Below are 21,592 nucleotides of genomic sequence, written 5' to 3' on the forward strand. Positions count from 1 at the left end.
ACATAAAATGTGATTTTGAATCTTTTTTTTTACTTTCAAAACACTATCATGCTCAATCAAGAATTTTAAATGTTGCAAATGTGCATTCATTTCAGAGTAGACTGAGACATTAAACTGCATAATTTTCAATTAAATTTTGGAAAAGTTGGTGTGTTCTAAAACTTTTGATCAGTAGTGTACATACACCATTTCATTAACTTCATGAAATGAATGAAGCAAGAATGCAAACACAGAAGAAGTCACTCATTTGATTGGACACAGACAGACACACAGATACTCTCTCTCTCTCTCTCTCTCTGTCTCTACCTGGAGCTTTGACCGTCTCCGTCCCCGCTCTGACCGCCATGCTCAGAGAGTCCTTTCCCCCGTCCACGGCCACGCCCAGCTGACCCATGACCTCACACATGGCTCTGCAGGCGTCCCACAGACAGGCTCCCTCACCGGGCAGCTTGGCAGCCCACATCCAGTTACCACTACACTTCACATCCTGAAACACACAAGAGGGAGATTTACTGAAATCCTGGGCACTTTTTTTTTTTTTTTTTTTTAAATCAGCTGTAGGGTTGTCAAAAGTATCGATACTTTTTTGAGTATTGACACTTTTGACAACCCTACAGCTGATTTTAAAAAAATTGATTAACACTGATTCCAACATGAAAAAGATCTTGTCAGCTGGTTGTTATTTCATTTAGAAAGGAGAAAAAAGCATCCATTGTGTACAGTTATTATCCTTGATGATCCTCACCTTCAGAGCTGTGACTTTGGCGAACACCAGATTGGTCAGAGCCTCTCCGACGGCCATGCGAGCCCCAGCTGCAGGACAGAGCAGGCCTTTAATTGGCTGCTCCCCGATGGCGGTCGCTGCTCCCTCCAGGCTGAACGGGGACAGAGCAACAACAGCCACGTCGGCCAACGGGGTGTGAAGAGGGCCGACACACTGCTGCTGGGCCACCAACCCAGTCACAGAGCGGTCCACCTGAGACAGAAAGAGAGAGAGAAGAGTCAATCGTCTGCACAAATATACTTCCTAAGACAGACACAGTGTGCAGGGACACAGATGGGATTTTTGAACTGGGGGGACAATGCTGTCACCAAATGATTTCAACTAAATTTTTCCACTCCATGCCTTGACCAGAATTTGTTTCATTTAAGCATTTTTAAATGAACTGTAGTATAAACAACAACTAACATATTTACATAAAATAAGTTTGTATATTAAATTCCCAGTGCAGCCAAACAAATTTACTGACTCAATGAAGGACCCAAAAACATCTCTCCTCCTTTATTACCCTGAACATACTGCTGGGCAACTTCTTGTCAGGATTTTCTAAGACTTTGATGGGGGGACCCAAACAAAGTAGGGGGGTTCGGGGGCCATGCTCCCCCGGAGAACATTTTCGACTAAAAGCCTAAATTTGGTGCCTCTCGCACATTCTAATGCCACTATTCCATCTTAATCATTGCATATTTTTTATGAATTATTGTAAAGGATAATAGGGATTCTTCTATGTTTTATTAAAGGCGTCATATTTTGACAGCAAATTCTGTGGTGGACTCTGCTAGCACATCCATGTGCTCTTATTTTGAAAGTGTGTGTGCTTTTATTTTGAAGGCGGGTCTAACACGTTCTTACCATAACGCCTTATGGTGTGTTTAATTTACACTAAAAGTCGGAACTTGGAGGTCGGAACAACGTTGAAAATTCTGACATTCGTGTAGACTTTGAACGCACCATTAGCCGCCAGACTCTCTATGTGCGCCGCAATGTAAATAGTCTAACTCAGGTATTCTCAACCTTGGGGTCGGGACCCCAGTTGGGGTCGCGAGATGATTTCTGGGGGTCGCCAAATCATTTTGGAAGTCAGCTCTGTCTCCACTGTGTTAAAATGTTCATGTGTTAATGTGTTTTAGTCTTTTTGGTAATTTTGTGTCTTTTTTTAGTCATTTTGTGTCATTTTTGGTAATTTTGTGTCTTTTTTGTCAATTTGTGTCTTTTTTTAGTCATTTTGTGTCATTTTTTAGTCATTTTGTGACTTTTTTGGTCATTTTGTGTCTTTTTTCCATCATTTTGTGGTCAATTTGTGCCTTTTTTGGTAATTTGTGTTTTTTATGGTAATTTTGTGTCTTTTTTGGTAATTTTGTGTATTTTTTTTTATCACTTTGTGTCTTTTTTTTGTCATTTTGTGTCTTTTTTTAGTAATTTTGTGTCTTTTTGTGGTAATTTTGTTTCTTTTTTGGGTGATCTGAACTGTGTGTGTGAGATTGTGTTCAGTGAGCGGGGGTTGCGGACAACATGCATGTTAGATTGGGGGTCGCGACTCAAAAAGGTTGAGAACTACTGGTCTAACTAACAGAACATTAATCCTCGGTTTTACCGGCGATGTTTGTCATCTGCACGCATGACGGTGTGAGAGGAAGAACATACCTTGTTGGTCAGGTAGCGTTTGGACGCTACAGCAGGAAGACGTAAAACTCTGTCCAGTGCTTGTCTGACGTTCAGCCCCGCAGGAAGAGTGAGAGGCTGCAGGATCGGAGCCACGCGCTCCATCTTAAACTCCTTCTGAGGCATTTTACCCAGAACCCACTCCAGCTGCAGGTCGACAGGACAGCGGCCGCCGTCTGCCGGATCACCGCGGCCTCCCTGGTCATCCACCAGCACGATCTGCAGGAGAAAACAGAGATAAACACGATCTTGATTATTGTTTAGTGCAGCGGTGGAATGCAACCAGGTACATTTGGTACAAGTGCTATACTTAAGTACACTTGTTCTTTACTTGTTTATGACTTATTGTGTTATTGTTTTTTTTATTCTGTTTAGTTTTGAATATTTTAATATCTTAAACACAAAATGACAAAAAAAAGACACAAAATGACAAAAAGACACAAAATGACAAAAAAAGACACAAAATTACCAAAAAAAGACATTAAATGTCCAAAAAAAATACATTAAATGACCAAAAATGACACAAAATTACCAAAAAAAGACACAAAATGACAAAAAAGACACAAAATTACCAAAAAAGACACAAAATGACAAAAAAGACAAAATGACAAAAAAAGACACAAAATGACAAAAAAAGACACAAAATGACAATAAAAGACATTAAATGACCTAAAACACATGAACACTTTAACATGGTGGAGACAGAGCTGACTTTTAAAATTATGTGGCGACCCCCAGAAATCATCTCGGGACCCGAATTGGGGTCGGGACCCCAAGGTTGAGAATAGCTGGTTTAGAGGGTGTTTTGGAGGCGGTCTCAGGTCTTCATGGGTTAAATACTCTTAAACTTCTGCACTGGTGATGACTTATTGTGTTGTTATAGTTTTTTTATTCTGTTTAGTTTTGAATATTTTAATATCTTGTAAGAAAAGCCAGACTATGGCTGTATCCCAAAGTCAAGGATCCTTCCTTGGTAGGAGGAAATCAATCAATCTTGCATTGATTGAGTCTGAAACCTGCCTTGCCGTCTCCGGTGATGTTTCCCACGAAGTCAACGGGACACTTCTCCCTCCGACACACTCGCTCCAGGAAGTCCCTGTCTGACGGACGGAGCAGCAGCGCGTTGCTCTCCTGGTACTCCGCCCCCCACAGCTCCAGCACACTCAGGGTGGGGTCCCCTTTCTGTAAAAAGAAGGAAACAATGAGAAATGGCAGAATGTGTGTGTGTGTGTGTGTGTGTGTGTGTGTGTGTGTGTGAAGGTTATTATAGTTAACGAAAACTAACGGAATAACGAAAACTAGAATTGAAAACACATTTTCGTTAACTGAAATAAAAATAAAAACAAGAGTTTTTAAAAAACGATAACTAACTGAAACTGTATTGTGTGGTTACAAAACTAACTAAAACTAACTAAAATTATAGTGAAAATGTCCTTCGTTTTCGTCTTTGTCAACTTTTTCATACATAAACCTTTTTGGTTGATATGAAATCTATTTCATCTATCTGGTTTTATGACTTAATAAACTTATTGGGGCTGAGATGGATCAGACAAAGGAAATAAAGGCAACATTTATTGTGACCTTATTGAATCTGGCACCCAACAAATACCCCATTACAAAAAAACTAAAACTAATAAAAACTAAACTAAAACTAAAGCATTAAAAAAAATACTAAACTAAAACTAGAAAACTCACTCTAAAAACTCATTAAAACGAACTGAATTTGAAACCAAAAATTCAAAACTAAAACGAATGAAAAATTCAAAACTATTATAACCTTGCTAGGTAATTCACTATTACAATGAGGGTCCTCACAAAGATAGAAGTACGAGAATGTGTGTGTGTGTGTGTGTGTGTGTTCATGTGCTGATTACCTTGAATCTGCTGCAGTAGATTACAGCTCCTGCTGGCTCACTGAGCTCCTTCAGCACATTACCTGAAGATGATAATACCATGTTAACATTTGTCTTATTGTCTGAGCTTTACATAAATCCAGACATAGAACCAGGTTGAGGTTTCGCACCGTTTCCTCCCGCCCCCTGATCATGGATACTGCAGATTGGGTTCCCGCTGCTTTTCTCCAGACACGCCCTGAGAGCTCGATTCATCTTCTGCTCCATCTCAGCGTCTCCTCTCTGCACCGCGTCCAGATCTCTGCCGCTGGAGTTATCACCCTGCACCTGCAACACAAAGAGGATTTAACCAATTAAGACTGGATGCAACGTTTTACCTGAATACAGGTACATCTCAAAAAACTTGAATATCATGAAAAAGTTCAATCATTTTTGTCAATCATTTCAGAAAGTGAAACTCAGACATTATATACACTATCGGTCAAAAGTTTTAGAACACCCCAATTTTTCCAGTTTTTTATTGAAATTCAAGCAGTTCAAGTCAAATGAACAGCTTGAAAGGGTACAAAGGTAAGTGGTGAACTGCCAGAGGTAAATAAAAAAAGGTAAGCTTAACCAAAACTGAAAAATAATGTACATTTCAGAATTATACAAGTAGGCCTTTTTCAGGGAACAAGAAATGGGTTAACAACTTAACTCTATGGAGTCTTGGGCTATTTTGTCCATTTTTGTATTCTTTTCATGTCTTTGTAAGTCATTTTGTGTCTTTTTTTGTCATTTTGTGTCTTTTTTTTAGTCCTTTAGTCCAACATAAAAATGTGATTTTGAATCTTTTTTTTACTTTCAAAACACTATCATGCTCAATAAAGAATTTTAAATGTTGCAAATGTGCATTAATTTCAGAGTACACTGAGACATTAAACTGCATAATTTTCAATTAAATTCTGGAAAAGTTGGTGTGTTATAAAACTTTTGACCAGTAGTGTAGATTCATTACGAGTAGAGTGAAATATTTCAAGCCTGTTTTTCTTGTAATTTTGACGATTCTGGCTTAGAAATAATGAAAACACAAAACTCAGTGTCTCAGAACATTAGGAAAAAAAGGAGGAGGAGGAGGAGCAGGAGAGGAGGAGAAGGAGAGGATGAGAGGAAGAGGAGAAAAAAAGAGGAGGAGGAGAAGGAGGAGGAGGAGACAAAAAGAGGAGGAGGAGGAGGCGGAGAGGATGAGAGGAAGAGGAGAAAAAAGAGGAGGAGGAGAAGGAGGAGGAGGAGACAAAAAGAGGAGGAGGAGGAGGCGGAGAGGATGAGAGGAAGAGGAGAAAAAAGAGGAGGTTTTGGATGATGTCGTCTTTTTTAAGACACATAATCGATAAAAGGCAATTCGCTCAATAAAGGAAAAGTCTTCCGCTCCTCCAAACAGAAGAATTGACAAAAGAGACAAGATTATTTTTTTAGCTGTTAATTATTGATGTTTTTTATTTAAAAAAAAATGTTAAAACTCTTTAGGACAAGATTAACAGTTAACAATTAATGTTGTTCATTTTTTTCTTTTATCTTAATGAATTTTAGGACAAAGGCAATTCTCTACAGCTAAAGCCAGGGTTTAAGCTTTCAAATGGGTTTATTTCATGTCTCTATTTGCTTCAGAGGCTGAGAAATAAATGAATTGCTTGGAAATAATTAATTACATTCTGTGCAGTTTTTCAGAAAAATGCTTAGGAGGAAGTTTAGATCAGTAGTTCTCAACCTTTTTGAGTCGCGACCTCCGCTCACTGAACAGAATCTCCACGCACAGTTCAACTCAGTTGATACGACGAATTTTGTACAAATAATGAAGCAGACAACAACTAAACTCTCTGCCGGTGCTTTTATATATTTTATGACACAAAATGATCAGAAAAAGGCACAAAATGACCAAAAAAAGAAACAAAATGACCAAAAAAAAGACACAAAATTACTTAAAAAAAAAGATACAAAATGACCAAAAAAGGGGAAAAATGACCAAAAAGACACAAAATGACCAAAAAAGGAAAACAAAATGACCAAAAAAGACACAAAATGACCAGAAAAAGACACAAAATGACCAAAAAAAGACACAAAATTACAAAAAAAAAAAAGATACAAAATGACCAAAAAAGGGGAAAAATGACCAAAAAATAGACACAAAATGACCAAAAAAGGAAAACAAAATGACCAAAAAAGACACAAAATGACTAAAAAGACACAAAATGACCAAAAAAGGGGAAAAAATGACCAAAAATAGACACAAAATGACTAAAAAGACCCACAAAATTAACAAAAAAAACCCACAAAAAGACAGAAAATGACTACTCTTAAACTTCTGCACCAGGTGAGGTTTACCTGCACAGAGGAGGCGGCTCCTCCTCCCACACCGATCCTGTACACCGGCCCTCCGATCTTCACCACTTCCATTCCTGGTGGACGAGAACAGCAGAGGAGCAGCATGAGTCATTCATCGATGTGTTAAATATAGCCTCTGCATTGATTGAACACTTTACACACACACACACACACACACACACACACACACATGCAGAATTCAGACATTACCAGTCTCTGCCTCTTCTTTCTTCACATGTGCATCTTCAATAGAGCCGAGACCGCCACTGAACATGATTGGCTTAATCCATTCTCGCCGCTCTCCGTTAGGCAGCCGCATGCCGAAAGAACGAGCGAAACCTGGAGGAGGATCCAAGATTCACTTGAATGTCATTTCTAGGGTTTCTACTGAGAGCTCAGAGCGGTGACACTTAAGAAAACACAAGCAAATTGAGAAAACATCATCAATTTCACAACATGAGAGACAAAAAAAGTCTCTTTAAAGATAAATAAATATGTGTTAATGTAAATCTAGCCATGCTTCGGTATGGTTCACTACCTGACAGGACGGGCTCTGCACGAATCTGCACGAAAAAAGTTGCAGATTTACGAGAAAAGTGGGGAAAAAAGCAACTTTTTTCCTCCCAGATTCACCACTTTAACCCTTAATAGGGCACTCATTGAAATACTTGCAAATTCCAAATTTCAACCCTAGAGAATATTGGAGGATATTACATACAGCCAGAATGTGTAAAAAAACACATACGAAATTAATATTTTGGGAAAAAAGTTGACGAGATTAAAGTGGCAAATCTACGAGAGAAAAATGCGTAGATTTATGAGATTTAAAGTGGTGGATCTGGGAGAAAAAAGTTGCTTTTCTCCCACTTTTTTATCGTAAATCTGCAACTTTTTTCGCACAGATTTGCCACTTTAAATCTCTTAAATCTGCGACTTTTTTCGCACAGATTTGCCACTTTAATCTAGTAAATTTGCAACTTTTTTCTTGAAATATTACCTGAAGTTACCAAATATAGTTCTTTGCCTGATAAAGGGTTAAACATGACTAGTTTAAATCCTTGTCTAAACATGTCTTGTATTACAAAACATAATATAATTTACCTATACACAATAAATATACATACATACACATGCCCACATATGCATGTATGGTTCACTACCTGACAGGACGGGCTCTCCAAACTTGTTGCCGTAGTCTGAGGCGCCGTCACTGGCCTCCACCGCCACCTGCAGCGGACGGGCGAACTTTGGAGGATACGAGTCTTCTCCCTCAGACTCCCAGGGGAGAACGTAACCTGCAGCCATGAATAGTGACAGAAGATATTTAACCCATCAGAACCCACGGTGACACGGCTGTAACAAACATTTTAAATGTTCTTGAATCTCCCATATTCAGCTTTATGCTTCACCTTCACTCATTCAGTCCCTAATCGTCCAAATCCAAAATGTGAATACAAGTACATCTCAAAAAATTAGAATATCATGAAAAAGTTCAATATTTTTTGTCAATCATTCCAGAAAGTGAAACTCAAACATTATATAGATTCATTATGAGTAGAGTGAAATATTTCGAGCCTGTTTTTCTTGTAATTTTGACGATTCTTGCTTAGAGATAATGAAAACACAAAACTCAGTGTCTCAGAACATTAGGAAAAAAAGGAGGAGGAGGAGGAGAGGAGGAGAAAAAAGAGGAGGAGAGGAGGAGCAGGAGAAAAAATAGGAGGTGGAGAGGAGAGAAGGAGCAGCAGGAGAGGAGGAGAAAAATAGGAGAAGGAGGAGGAGGAGGAGGAGCAGGAGAGAAGGAGGAGAAGAGAGTAGAAGGAGGATGGAGGAGGAAAAGAGGAGGAGAGGAAAGGAGGAGGAGGAGAGAAAAGGAGAGTAGGAGAAGGAGGAGAGGAGGAGAGGAGTGGAAAGGATGTGGAAAGTGGAAAGGATGAGAGGAAGAGGAGGAGAAAAAAGAGGAGGAGGAGGAGGCGGAGAGGATGAGAGGAAGAGGAGAAAAAAAGAGGAGGAGGAGAAGGAGAGGAGGGGAAAAAAGAGGAGGAGGAGGGGGAGAGGATGAGAGGAAGAGGAGAAAAAAGAGGAGGAGGAGAAGGAGAGGAGGGGAAAAAAGAGGAGGAGGAGAAGGCGGAGAGGATGAGAGGAAGAGGAGAAAAAAGAGGAGGAGGAGAAAAAAAGAGGAGGAGGAGGCAGAGAGGATGAGAGGAAGAGGAGAAAAAAGAGGAGGAGGAGAAGGAGAGGAGGGGAAAAAAGAGGAGGAGGAGAAGGCGGAGAGGATGAGAGGAAGAGGAGAAAAAAGAGGAGGAGAAGGAGAGGAGGAGAAAAAAGAGGAGGAGGAGGGGGAGAGGATGAGAGGAAGAGGAGAAAAAAGAGGAGAAAAAAGAGGAGGAGGAAAAAAAAACAGGAGGAGGAGAAGGCGGAGAGGATGAGAGGAAGAGGAGAAAAAAGAGGAGGAGGAGAAGGAGAGGAGGGGAAAAAAGAGGAGGAGGAGAAGGCGGAGAGGATGAGAGGAAGAGGAGAAAAAGTGGAGGAGAAGGAGAGGAGGAGAAAAAAGAGGAGGAGGAGGGGGAGAGGATGAGAGGAAAAGGAGAAAAAAGAGGAGGAGGAGAAGGAGAGGAGGGGAAAAAAGAGGAGGAGGAGAAGGCGGAGAGGATGAGAGGAAGAGGAGAAAAAAGAGGAGAAAAAAGAGGAGGAGGAGAAAAAAAGAGGAGGAGGAGAAGGCGGAGAGGATGAGAGGAAGAGGAGAAAAAAGAGGAGGAGGAGAAGGAGAGGAGGGGAAAAAAGAGGAGGAGGAGAAGGCGGAGAGGATGAGAGGAAGAGGAGAAAAAAGAGGAGGAGGAGAAAAAACGAGGAGGAGGAGAAGGCGGAGAGGATGAGAGGAAGAGGAGAAAAAAGAGGAGGAGAAGGAGAGGAGGAGAAAAAAGAGGAAGATGTGGCTGTGACTGGAAACAGAAATCTAAAGAAAAGTAGCTAATTTCAAAAAGCTTATTTTTTGTTACTAGGCTAAGTTTAAACCCATTTAACAATTCTAATCTGTTAATAGCATGTCCTTTATTGCATTTAACCCTATTAAGTTTGTTTTTTTTAAATCTATTATTGATCATTATTATTATTATCATTATTTTGTTACTTAAAAACAAATCTGAAAAAATAATTTGTTGTTAAAAAGCACTATTAATGTCACAATTTTAATGTATGTTGTGGAGATGCAGAGAAAAAGGCAAATTTGTGTTTCTGTAAGCAGAAAAGGTGTCGAGTTTATTTATTTTAAAATAAAAAATCTAAAAATAAATACCATAAACGCCTAATGTGACATATATGTCACATCACAGATCTTTGACATTTAGGGGTAGTATTAAAAAAAATTTAAAAAAAAGTCAGAAATGTGTTCTATGTGGTCCACTTGGTCTGTGGTATATCCAACATAATTTCCTTTAAGGATAACTGGGTCTGGGTTCTTATGGGTTAAGAACCATTTCACATTTCAAGTGAAGAAAGTGCAGTATGGGTGGACGCTATGGCCCTAAAAGATTTTTGCGATAACGATATTCTTGACGATATTACAAAATACTGAAAAATATATAGAAAATACATTTTTTAGTCTGTATAAATTAAATTAAATCGTACAACAAAATAAAAATCAATCACACATCTACATGTAGTGTAAATTGCAAATGTCAAAAGTTGCTAAATACAAAACATTTACTCTTGACTGTTGAGTATTAGCAAATTGTGTTAACACTTTTTCTCCTGTTTTTGCTTATTTACGGAGCTTAGCACCGTCTGCTTTGTTTGGTAGGTTTAGCTGAAGCTTATTTTCCAGATAGTGATTGACTTTTGTTTGTTATTTTGGCCTTGGAGACTCTGAAGATTTAGCTGCTTCCTTTTTCTGTGTTACTTAGTTGGTTTATCTCCGTTTATTCCTTTGCCTGTAAATAAATATAATACTTGTTAAACATCCAAGCAGCCATTTTTCTGCATAGTTTTGGGTTTACTAAGTATGTGACTTCCTGTGACCCCGACACATCAAACTAAGATCATAACATGAGTGTAGCTCTTTTGTAGCACGTTTGCAATAGATAGAGTATGCAAAAGCCCCCACCAACTATAAACTCAAACATTAGTTCACTATTTTGCAATCTCTTCAGTGTTGTATTTTAACATTGTTTTGTGTTGTGGCTTAATACTGTGATTTTACTCTTGCTGTTGTCCTGTTGTTGTATTCTGTTTTAAGAGTGTGAAACTTTGTTGTTGCTGTTTGAAAAGCTTGTTTGTTTGTGTTAGATCAGGGGTCTCAAACTCACGGCCCTCATGATGATATTTTGTGGCCCCCACCTTGATATGAAAGTTTAATGTGAGTTTTATATGAATGGCACTTTACCATGTTGTGTGTGGAAGGTCCCTTTAGTTACTTTTTTTTTTGGTGATTGTGTCTTTTTTAATAATTTGTATGTTTTTTGGTAATTCTGTTGTTTTTTTTATAATTTTGTTTCTTTTTTTTATTATTCTGTGTCTTTTTTAAGTAATTTAGTTTTTTTTCTGTCATTTTGTGTCTTTTTAATAATTTTGTCTTTTTTAATAATTTGTATGTTATTTGGTAATTCTGTCTTTATTTAATAATTTTGGTAATTCTGTGTCTTTTTTTGTTCATTTTGTCTTTTTTTGTTCATTTTGTGTCTTTTTTTAGTCATTTTGTGTCTATTTTTGGTCACTTTGTCTTTTTTAAGGAATTTATGTCATTCTGTGTCTTTGTTGTCATTTTGTATCTTTTTTTGGTCATTTTGTGTCTTTTTTTAAGTAATTTTGTATTTTTTCTGTCATTTTGTGTCTTTTTTTAGTCATTTTTGTCTTTTTTGGTAATTTTGTATCTTTTTTTGGTCATTTTGTATCTTTTTTTGGTCATTTTGTGTCTTTTTTAAAGTAATTTAGTATTTTTTCTGTCATTTTGTGTCTTTTTTAGTCATTTTGTGTCTTTTTTGGGTCATTGTGTCTTTTTTAAAATAATTTTGTGTCTTTCTTTGGTAATTCTGTGTATTTTATGGTCTTTTTGTGTCTTTTTAAGTAATTTAGTGCTTTTTCAGTCATTTTGTGTCTTTTTTATAATTTTATGTCTTTTTTTGTCATTTTGTGTCTTTTTAAAGTAATTTAGTGCTTTTTCTGTCTTTTTTTAAATAATCTTGTGTCTTTTTTTGGTCATTTTGATACTGCCTCCAGCGGCCCTCAGGTAATTTGAGTTTGAGACCCCTGTGTTAGATGTATGTTATTTGTTCCTGCCCAGGGACTACAGATGAAATTTAGCTTGTAGCTAATTCTGGTACGGCTGAGAGGCATGCACTGTCCCTGTTTAATAAACGAATAAATAAATAAATAAATAAAGGCCTCTAATGGTTTTGCAGACCTGGTATGTGCAGGTTGCCGAAGCAGTACCCTGCGGTGCCGGCGATGACGTGTCCTCCCCGCCCGGCGCTCTGCACGTCTCTGATCCGACCTCCTGTCCCCGTGGTGGCTCCGCTGAACGGCGCTACACCTGCAGGTCAGATGGGGTTTTTTTTATTGATTCATTGATTCAGTGATTGACTGATTGAAGTTTGTTTCGAATATGAAAACAAAATAATAAAATAAAAAAAGAGTCAGACAAAACATTTAACATGACATGTAGAATACATATTCGAAAAGGAGTGAGAAGAAGTAAAACTTATAAACTCCCACCCCCTCTCCTTAACCCTTTATCAGGCAAAGAACTATATTTGGTAACTTCAGGTAATATTTAGAGAAAAAAGTAGCAAATTTACTAGATTACAGTGGCAAATATGCACGAAAAAAGTCGCAGATTTACGAGAAAAGTGGGGAAAAAAGCAACTTTTTTTCCTCCCAGATTCACCACGTTAACCCTTGATAGGACACTCATTGAAATACTTGCAAATTCCAAATTTCAACCCTAGAGAATATTGGAGGATATTACATACTGCCAGAATGTGTAAAAAAAAAAAACATACGAAATTAATATTTTGAGAAAAAAGTTGACGAGATTAAAGTGGCAAATCTACGAGAAAAATGCGTAGATTTATGAGTTTTAAACTGGTGAATCTGGGAGGAAAAAAATTGCTTTTTCCCCACTTTTTTCTCTTAAATCTGCAAATTTTTTCGCGCAGATTTGCCACTTTAAATCTCTTAAATCTGCAACTTTTTTTCTTGTAGATTTGCCACTTTAATCTAGTAAATTTGCAACTTTTTTCTCGAAATATTACCTGAAGTTACCAAATATAGTTCTTTTCCTGATAAAGGGTTAAACATGACTAGTTTAAATCCTTGTCTAAACATGTCTTGTATTACAAAACATAATATAATTTACCTATACACAATAAATATACATACATACACAAACACACGCACACATACATACGAAAGGAAAAGAAACACAAAAAGAAAGGAAACAACAACACAAGGAAAGGAAACAATAACACAAGGAAAATAAACAACAACCCAAGGAAAGGAAACAACAACCCAAGGAAAGGAAACAACGACACAAGGAAAAGAAACAACAACCCAAGGAAAGGAAACAACAACCCAAGGAAAGGAAACAACAACCCAAGGAAAGGAAACAACAACACAAGGAAAATAAACAACAACAACAAGGAAAAGAAACAACACAAGGAAAGGAAACAACACAAGGAAAGGAAACAACAACACAAGGAAAAGAAACAACACAAGGAAAGGAAAAAACAACACAAGGAAAGGAAACAACAACACAAGGAAAGGAAACAACAACACAAGGAAAAGAAACAATAACACAAGGAAAGGAAACAACACAAGGAAAAGAAACAACAACACAAGGAAAAGAAACAACAACACAAGGAAAAGAAACAACAACACAAAAAGACAACCAGTGTAAAAAAGATCAAAATAAATAAACACAGTATCCTCTTAGCACTTGGTGCTACCCAACATCTCCCTCATCCCTGTTAGTACCTCTGGAAAATAGTGTCTTTGTACCTCGTTTTAAACCGTTTCATGTTTGACAATGATTATTTGGAAAACAACACAAGGGGGACAAAATATCACAACCAAACAGGAAGTCTGTGAGTCCCGACCTGTTGGGAAGTTGTGCGTCTCGGCGGTGAAGATGACGTGTCTCAGCGAGGGGCGTGTCTCATACTGGCTGGCTCGGGACGGATCTTTAGGGTAAAAACACTCCAGCTCCACTCCTTTGATGCCACTGGACACACACACACACACACACACACACACACAGACACACACAGACACAGACACAGACACAGACAGACACACACAGACACACACACACAGACACACACACACATACACAGACACACACACACACACACACACACACAGACCGACACACACAGACACACACACACACACAGACAGACACACAGACACACACACACAGACAGACACACACACAGACACAGACACACACACACACAGACACACACAGACAGACAGACAGACACACACACACACAGACACACAGACACACACACACACACACACACAGACAGACACACACACACACACACACAGACACACACAGACACACACACATTTCAAATTGAGTCAGTGTGAAGAGAAAGAGTCACACACACACACACACACACACACAAACGTTCCCCTCCTACCTGCTGTTATCACAGAACTTGATGACGTTGTTCTGGTTGCTGTGCTGCTGCGTCTCCATGATGAGGCTGAACAGAGTCTCCTTCTGCTCCTCCCCATCGATCTCCATCCGCCCCCGGAAGAACCAGTGACGACTGTGCTCGCTGGGATGCCAAGGTGCAAAGAAAACATCAGAGAATTACAAAAAAACACAGGAACTAAAAACTACAGAGCCGAGCAATGTGCACAATACAAAGCAGTCGTGCTAATGTGCCCACCTGTTGGACTGGGCCAGGTCAAAACACTCCACACTGGTGGGGTTCCTCTGGATCCTCTGGAACATCGACGTGTAGTAGTCCACATCCCAGGAGTCAAAGAGCAGAGCTGCATTAAGAAAAACACACGTTTTCCCCTTTTTATTTGAAACTGTGTATCTCTGAAACATATTATTAGACGGCTTTAGCAATGGAGACAAGAAACTGCTTTATATTCTTTTAGCAGCAAGCAAAAAGGCCATTATTACCAGGAGACGGCTCAAGCCTGAGCAACCAAGACATGAGGACTGGATCAACATTATACAAAACATCTACAAAATGGAAAAAGTGACTTTTCAACTAAAATTGCATATGGACTTATTTTACAAAACTTGGTCTTAAGCCTACAAGTTCTGACTTTATGTAAAACTGTAGTTTAACGTTTAACTAACAACGACTGCTGCAAATAATGATGCTAGGAGAAAATGATGATGCTGTGTGATCTAGGTACCCCCCACCCTAACTGTTCCTGTTCTTTGTTCTGTATAAAATGTTTAAAAATTCCTCAATAAAAAGTGAATTTGAAAAAAAAAAGAAGAAGAAAAACACACATTATGAGCCTCTTTTGAAGCTCTAATAATAACCAAGGAAAGTTTTTTAGAAGCTCGGTGTAAGTCTTTGATGGATATAAAGGAAAGAACCTAACCAGAAGTAAATATCCCTCACTTTTTTTTTCCTCTTCTTTTGTTAAGGAAGGAATATTTTTACTTTTTGAGTGTGCTTGAAATAGCGCACTATATACTATTCACCGGGCTTAATCCTAGATTTTATTCTTCCGTTTCTTCCGTGTTGTTTTTCAGTCGACTACTCCTCCCAGAGTTTTGGTCGCACATACACTAAAAAGGTATCAAATCGACCGGCTCGGCCATGACAAGTGTGCTGTGACTTTTCTAAGGGTTTCGGCAAACGGTTTTCAAATTATTCTGCAAAAAACACACCAAAAAATCCCCCTAATGTTATCCTATGGAGAGGCTAGAGTGGATGACATCATCCCTAAAGTGCAGAAGGAGAGAAAAAATTGTCAAAAAATAAATTTGGAAACTGTGCTCGACGCTGCAAATGCCACTCTACAGAAATATATATATATATATATATATATATTATATAATGTATCCCCATTATTTGCAACACTTGTGTATACATTTTTATATCTAAAAAATTCAAACTTTTTTTAATTATGCATGTCATTATAACTGTGTTATTCTGCACAAAAGATATCTCAGTTGTTCCCATTTCTAGCCATGATTTTGCTGATTCCATAGATGTACATGACTTCTTTTATATTGTAGTGAAAAAGGGCCACAGCGGGTTAAAAAAAAAGTGTCAGTATTACATTAAATGATGTAAATACAATTACATCAAATGTTTTGTGTTTTTTTGGGAAGAAATTATGGAAAACCTGCATATAAAGGGTTAGAATTCCGAAAACTGATTTAATGTTTGGTAGTTTTGAACAAGTCTGAAGAGTTTTAGAGATTTATGGAAAAAAAATCTGAAAAAAATATAGATGTATGGTGATTTAATAGCAGTTTCAGTGTGAATGGCCTTTTTTGGCCATGAGGGTCACCAGAGGGTAGTAAACTTGAGGCGGGGCATAATATATATATAATATATATAAGGGTTAAGATGATGTCATGTCACCTACACTGCCCTACAAAGCAAAAGGCAGAAACTATGCAGAGTGCAGAACTGAGAAAAATTACTTTAAAGTTATCCTGTAATCCAGCCTAAGTAGTTGTAGGTAGATTATTGGACATGTGGCTGTTTTGTTACTTTATATTAGCGTATTTTTTTGTATTGTATATTTAAATTTTATATTTTACCCCTATTTTGCAGTTACTGTATTCTTGCTTTGTATTACTTACCAAAAACGTGGCGCCATACCAAGGAAAAAGGCAGTATAGATTCTCCAAAAACTATTTTGCCACAACTTGGGCTCTGGGTGTGTTAGATACACTGTATTTGAAATAATAATTGGAACCATTTGTTTTCCTGAACATGGATATACCAAACCCAAACTAATTTGACCATTTTAGGTCAATATTTTCCACCCGGAAGCTGTTCTGGTGCTGAAACGGCTGCTTAAAGTCTCACATTAATAAAACAGTATTTATCAAAATAAGAAAACATGGTATATTTATATGTATGTAGTATATTTCTATAGATATATGATATGTGTTATTATAATGTATATGCTGTAGAACGAAGGTGTATATACAACATATGTATTATGTGTTAGTAGATTTTGTAATGATGTATACATATATGTAGAAATGTGTGTAATATGGATTAATATGTGAATAATTTTTTGTTTTGTTTTATTTTTTTTATTTTTATTATGTTTTGTGTTTTTAACTGTATATTTGATACTGTTGGACCCCAGGAAGAATAGCTGTGGCTTTGCTGCAGCTAATGGGGATATTAATAATAAAATAAACTAAACTAAACATTGCTAAGCTGTACTTCACTAGGGCTTTTTGCAGTTACTGTACAAACGACTACCATTTTTCTCCAAAACAACACACATTTGAGATAAGATGTTTTGTCACATAACAAAAGATGCCTTGAATATCATGAAAATGATAATAACTAAATGATAAAAATAAAGTTACTGCCTTCTTGCTTTGTAGGGCAGAATAAGTACTTTGTGTCCCTTATATGAAACAACACGTTTGTCTCCATCCTTCGGGGGAATAAAGCAACTATAGTGAAATTCCAGATAGGCCCTTTTTAATTATCTCCTCAATTCACCGGTTGAGCATGGGAGAGCGTACAAAGTATGTACTGAAATTATTCTCATCTATTTGAGCAGCTTGTGAATATTAATGAAGCTGGTCAGGAGTGAATCAGCAGAGCGTGAACATAAGCACACACACCACGATGTGTCACAGTGGCCAGTGTCAGTTTAAAACCTGTTTATATAAAGAGAGGAACATTCACTCTCTGTCGGAATTAAATCTATTGCGGTTTTGGTACAAAAGGGTAAAAAAAAAAACTGAGATGATTAGTTGTTTAATTGATGAGTTGATGTCAATTACATGAAAACTGATCACAAATCAGATCAATTGCCTTAAAAATATCCAATTCTAATTGTTAGAATCGGCTGCTTTTAAATTTTTATATGTTGCATTAACCCTCTGAATCCCAACAAAGCTGTTTCAGGGCGTTTTTTGCTCTTTTACGTTTTTACTCAATGTGGCCTTGTACTTCACTGCAATCTAAGTCCTGCAGCTCTACAGAATCAGCACAATCATGGCTATAACTCCCAACAACTCAAAAAAAAAAATATTTTGTGCAGAATAACCCAGTTAGAATGACATTATATATTATTTTATTATAATAAAAAAGGAAAAGCACAAGTTGAATTTCTCTGATATTTTTTTTTAAGGAATAAAATGGAACTTATATATACACAACACTTTTCTAAGTGTCATAAATATTGGAAAATAAAATGTGGTCCCCACATGCTATGCTACATATTAAACTTTTTGCATTTTTACACCCTCTACCTCAGACCTCTCCTGTCCTCTCCTCTCAGCTCTGTGTAAACAGATTTTCAGTGAATATTTGTCATGTGACCGTCCGTCTCAGCAGAATCAATCATGACTTCACATTGTTGCTGAGGGGCAGAATTTAATGTTTTTAACAGGATCTAGTTATTCCAAAGGTTTTATGTGTGAGGACGTTTTAAATGAGACATGTAGAATAAAGTGACTTTCGTTAACTGAAATAAAAATAATAACGATAACTAACTGAAACTGTATTGTGTGGTTACAAAACTAACTAAAATTATAGCGAAAATGTCCTTTGTTTTCATCTTTGTCAACTTTTTTCGTACGTAACCCAGTGTTTCTATTTCTCCACCGCTGAGTGTGTGTATTCCTGCTTTGTGGGCTTCCAGGAGAAGCGTGAGTGAAATTACCGTAATGACACCATGTTGGCTGTAAAGAGCAACTTCTCAGCTTTCAAAAAACATTGGAATTTTCCCGATAGTGCAAACCTTTTAGTTTTTATGGTAAAAGTGTCGCCGGTGCATTACCCTGTAAACTTTGGATGTTGTGCTTTCACTGTGTGCAAGTGAAAGTTTCAATTCAAGCTGCTGGTTAGTGAACATGCAGGAACACATTGTAAATATGTTTACTACAATTCTACAATGTCATTTAGCAGAAGCTTTTATCCAAAGGGACGTGCAAAGGGGAGTAAATACAACACAAGCAAGGATGAAGTCAAGAAACATAGCAGGAGTAAGAGCTGTGGGTTAAGTTTGGGTCCATTAGGACACAGATGCTTTTAGGTTGCAAGAGCGGTCAGTGAGATAATTGTTACTGAGACTGAGGCTACGTTTACACGAGGACGGTCTGAACAGAAGACGCAAAAGTAGCGTCACGTCTTCACTTTTTATTCCTCGTTTAGACGAGCATTTTCAGGAGGAAATCTGCTGCATACGGTGACGCAAAAGTGTGTGAAATTCGATTGTATGCAGCCAGGCGGCATCACTTAAAGCGATAAGAGCATCTTTGGGCATGCAGAAGTTTACACGCCACACATTTCCATCAGCTACTCCTTCCACAAAGTTCTCCACCATCACTAGATCTCCCAGGTCTCGTTCACAGCCGTCTGGCTCGCCTCCGACCAATTGCTGCATCCAAAATGTGATGGAGGTAATTCCAGATCCTTCTCTGTTCACTAATACTATCTGTACATATCCTGAACATTTGGTGGAAAGACTCCTGTAAGTTTATTAGAGCTGCCAGAGCAGCTTGAAGGTCCCACGCATGGAAATAATCCCACGTTTGTTTATTTTCCTGTACTGGAGCATGTATGTGACGTAAACACATACGTGACGTGAGCAGATCAGATCAGAGTTTTGCGTCTTGTCAGTGTAGACGGACACGCTACGGCGGAGCGGATTTAACTTTGGAGGGTGGTTTCAGATTTTTGCGTCTTTAAGCCCCAAAAACGCCGTCACCGTCTAAACGAAAGGCACTTCTGATAAAATATTTTGTCGTTTTTACCCGCGAGCGTCCTCGTGTGAACGGGGCCTGAGATGTCTACACTCCAACCAAAATTCAAAACACCTGGAACTGTAAGAGTTAATAACCTTATAAGAGCTAAGATGGTTAAGGCAAAGGCAAAATGTATTATGACCTCTTTGAATAACGCACCCAACACATAGCCCATTACAAAAAATAATAATAAAACTAATAAAAACGAACCTAAAACTAAGCATTTTCAAAAAATAAAACTAGCAAACTCACTCTAAAAACTATTAAAACTGTTAAAACTAGCTGAATTTGAAAACAAAACTTCAGAACTAAATTAAAACTAAAACTAATGAAAAATACAAAACTATTATAACCTTGGTTGACTGTCTTACTAAAGTCTATCTGCCGAGCTCATGTTGTCTTGAAATGTGGACTAAGAACCAGTCAGATCAACTTACACAGTATCTGACCATTAAATAGACCAGGGATGGGCAACTGGAGGCCCGGGGACCGCATACGGCCCGCACCCTGACTTGAAGTGGCCCTCAGTACAACTACATGCATTTGAGCATGAAATCTTAAAAGTGCAATGTAAAAAATGCACAAAATGACTTCTTGCAATTAATGTTGGTCTGTTGTTCTTGCACTGAAAAAAGAAATCACAGTAAGTGGTGATTTTTTATTTGATTCAAACCTTTTGTATTCCTATTTATGCTGTTATACATGCATTTAAGCATGAAATATGTTAAGTTACTGCACTGTAAACATATTTATAATTGCAGTTTCATCATATGTGGTTAAGTGCACGCTCCTATATGTGGCCCTGTGGTAGTGTTGATGAAACATTGTGGCCCCCTGCAGTATTTAAGTTGCCCATCCCTGGAATAGAGGAAGCCTTTCACTTTTTACAGGTTCAATTAGCTTTCACATCACATTACACACAGGCGCACTAAATGCATGCGGGCACGTGTATAATAATCGGCGGCATCACTGCTGTCCTGTGACTTCGCCCACTTAAGTAATAAGGTCATGCATCATGTGACACTAATAACTCCAGCAGCAGACACAGAGTACTCACAGACAGCTGCAGGACTGAAGAGAAGAGTAAAGAAAGAGAAAAGAGAAGGTTACACTACAGCAAGTCCCATAAAAAGACTTGAGAAAGGGAGAGAGACTGAAGCTGAAGAGTGTTAACGCCACTTATTTATAAAATAAGAACAGTTTCTTCCCAAAAGCAATAATAACAACCCTGAACTCTCATATGCACTGATTTTCATATGGACTTTATTACTGTGCAATATTTCTTATTTTTAAAATATACTATAACTGGCAATGCGCAATAATTTGTGCAATTAATTGTCCTTCAATGTGCAATATATGTATGAACACTTAATAGCATCATATCTGCTTCTGGCAAATTTAATTGAAGCCTGTGCACCTGTCCCTTTCTTGCCTATGTTTTACATTATATCTTATATATATATATTTTTTTTTACATTTACTTGCCTAAGTATGTGTATGTTTATATTTTTATTGTATATTTTTATGTATTTTATTTATTGTCGCACTGCTTTTTGGAGTCAGCTCTCAAATCTCATTGTACATGTGTATAATGACAATAAAGGCATTCTATTCCATTCCATTCTATTCCATTCCATTCTATTCTATTCTATTCTATTCTATTCCATTCTATTCTATAAGAGTCTCACCCATGTTATCGTTGGCCTCCTCCAGGGCCTGGCGACCCCGCCCCAGGATGTCCACCTCGAACACCGGCTGCGGTTTGGTTTCCACGGCGAAGGAGGTGATGGGGCGTTGATAGATGCATTCTGTCATGTTGTCATAGAGACACTCGATCAGCTCCGTCATGTCTCCGTCAGGATCCTTCACGCTCTCTCCGTCCTTCGGCTGCAGGGCAGACACATGATGGAACATGATGTGAAAACCAATCAGTGCTCCAGAGCAGCTGTTCTCAACCTTGGGGTCGGGACCCCAGTTGGGGTCGCGAGATGATTT

The 21,592-nt window shown here is 38.0% G+C and overlaps 1 protein-coding gene across 1 annotated transcript in view; it reads right to left on the reverse strand.

Moving 5' to 3' along the window:
* The window catches only part of pfas (phosphoribosylformylglycinamidine synthase), a 40,460-nt gene that overhangs the window by 11,791 nt on the left and 7,077 nt on the right, over nt 1–21,592 (reverse strand). The window contains exons 5-18 of the mRNA XM_059341077.1: nt 21,286–21,484; nt 14,556–14,661; nt 14,301–14,441; nt 13,749–13,873; nt 12,056–12,184; nt 7,818–7,952; nt 6,868–6,996; nt 6,658–6,731; nt 4,467–4,623; nt 4,318–4,379; nt 3,464–3,625; nt 2,426–2,662; nt 746–976; nt 307–487 (exon numbers count right to left, since the gene is read on the reverse strand). Of these exons, the coding sequence (XP_059197060.1) occupies nt 307–487; nt 746–976; nt 2,426–2,662; nt 3,464–3,625; nt 4,318–4,379; nt 4,467–4,623; nt 6,658–6,731; nt 6,868–6,996; nt 7,818–7,952; nt 12,056–12,184; nt 13,749–13,873; nt 14,301–14,441; nt 14,556–14,661; nt 21,286–21,484 (2,068 nt within the window). The remainder of the gene's footprint in view (nt 1–306; nt 488–745; nt 977–2,425; nt 2,663–3,463; nt 3,626–4,317; nt 4,380–4,466; nt 4,624–6,657; nt 6,732–6,867; nt 6,997–7,817; nt 7,953–12,055; nt 12,185–13,748; nt 13,874–14,300; nt 14,442–14,555; nt 14,662–21,285; nt 21,485–21,592) is intronic.

The sequence above is a fragment of the Centropristis striata genome, chromosome 9 (assembly GCF_030273125.1).
Source record: "Centropristis striata isolate RG_2023a ecotype Rhode Island chromosome 9, C.striata_1.0, whole genome shotgun sequence".
Classification (NCBI taxonomy): domain Eukaryota; kingdom Metazoa; phylum Chordata; class Actinopteri; order Perciformes; family Serranidae; genus Centropristis; species Centropristis striata.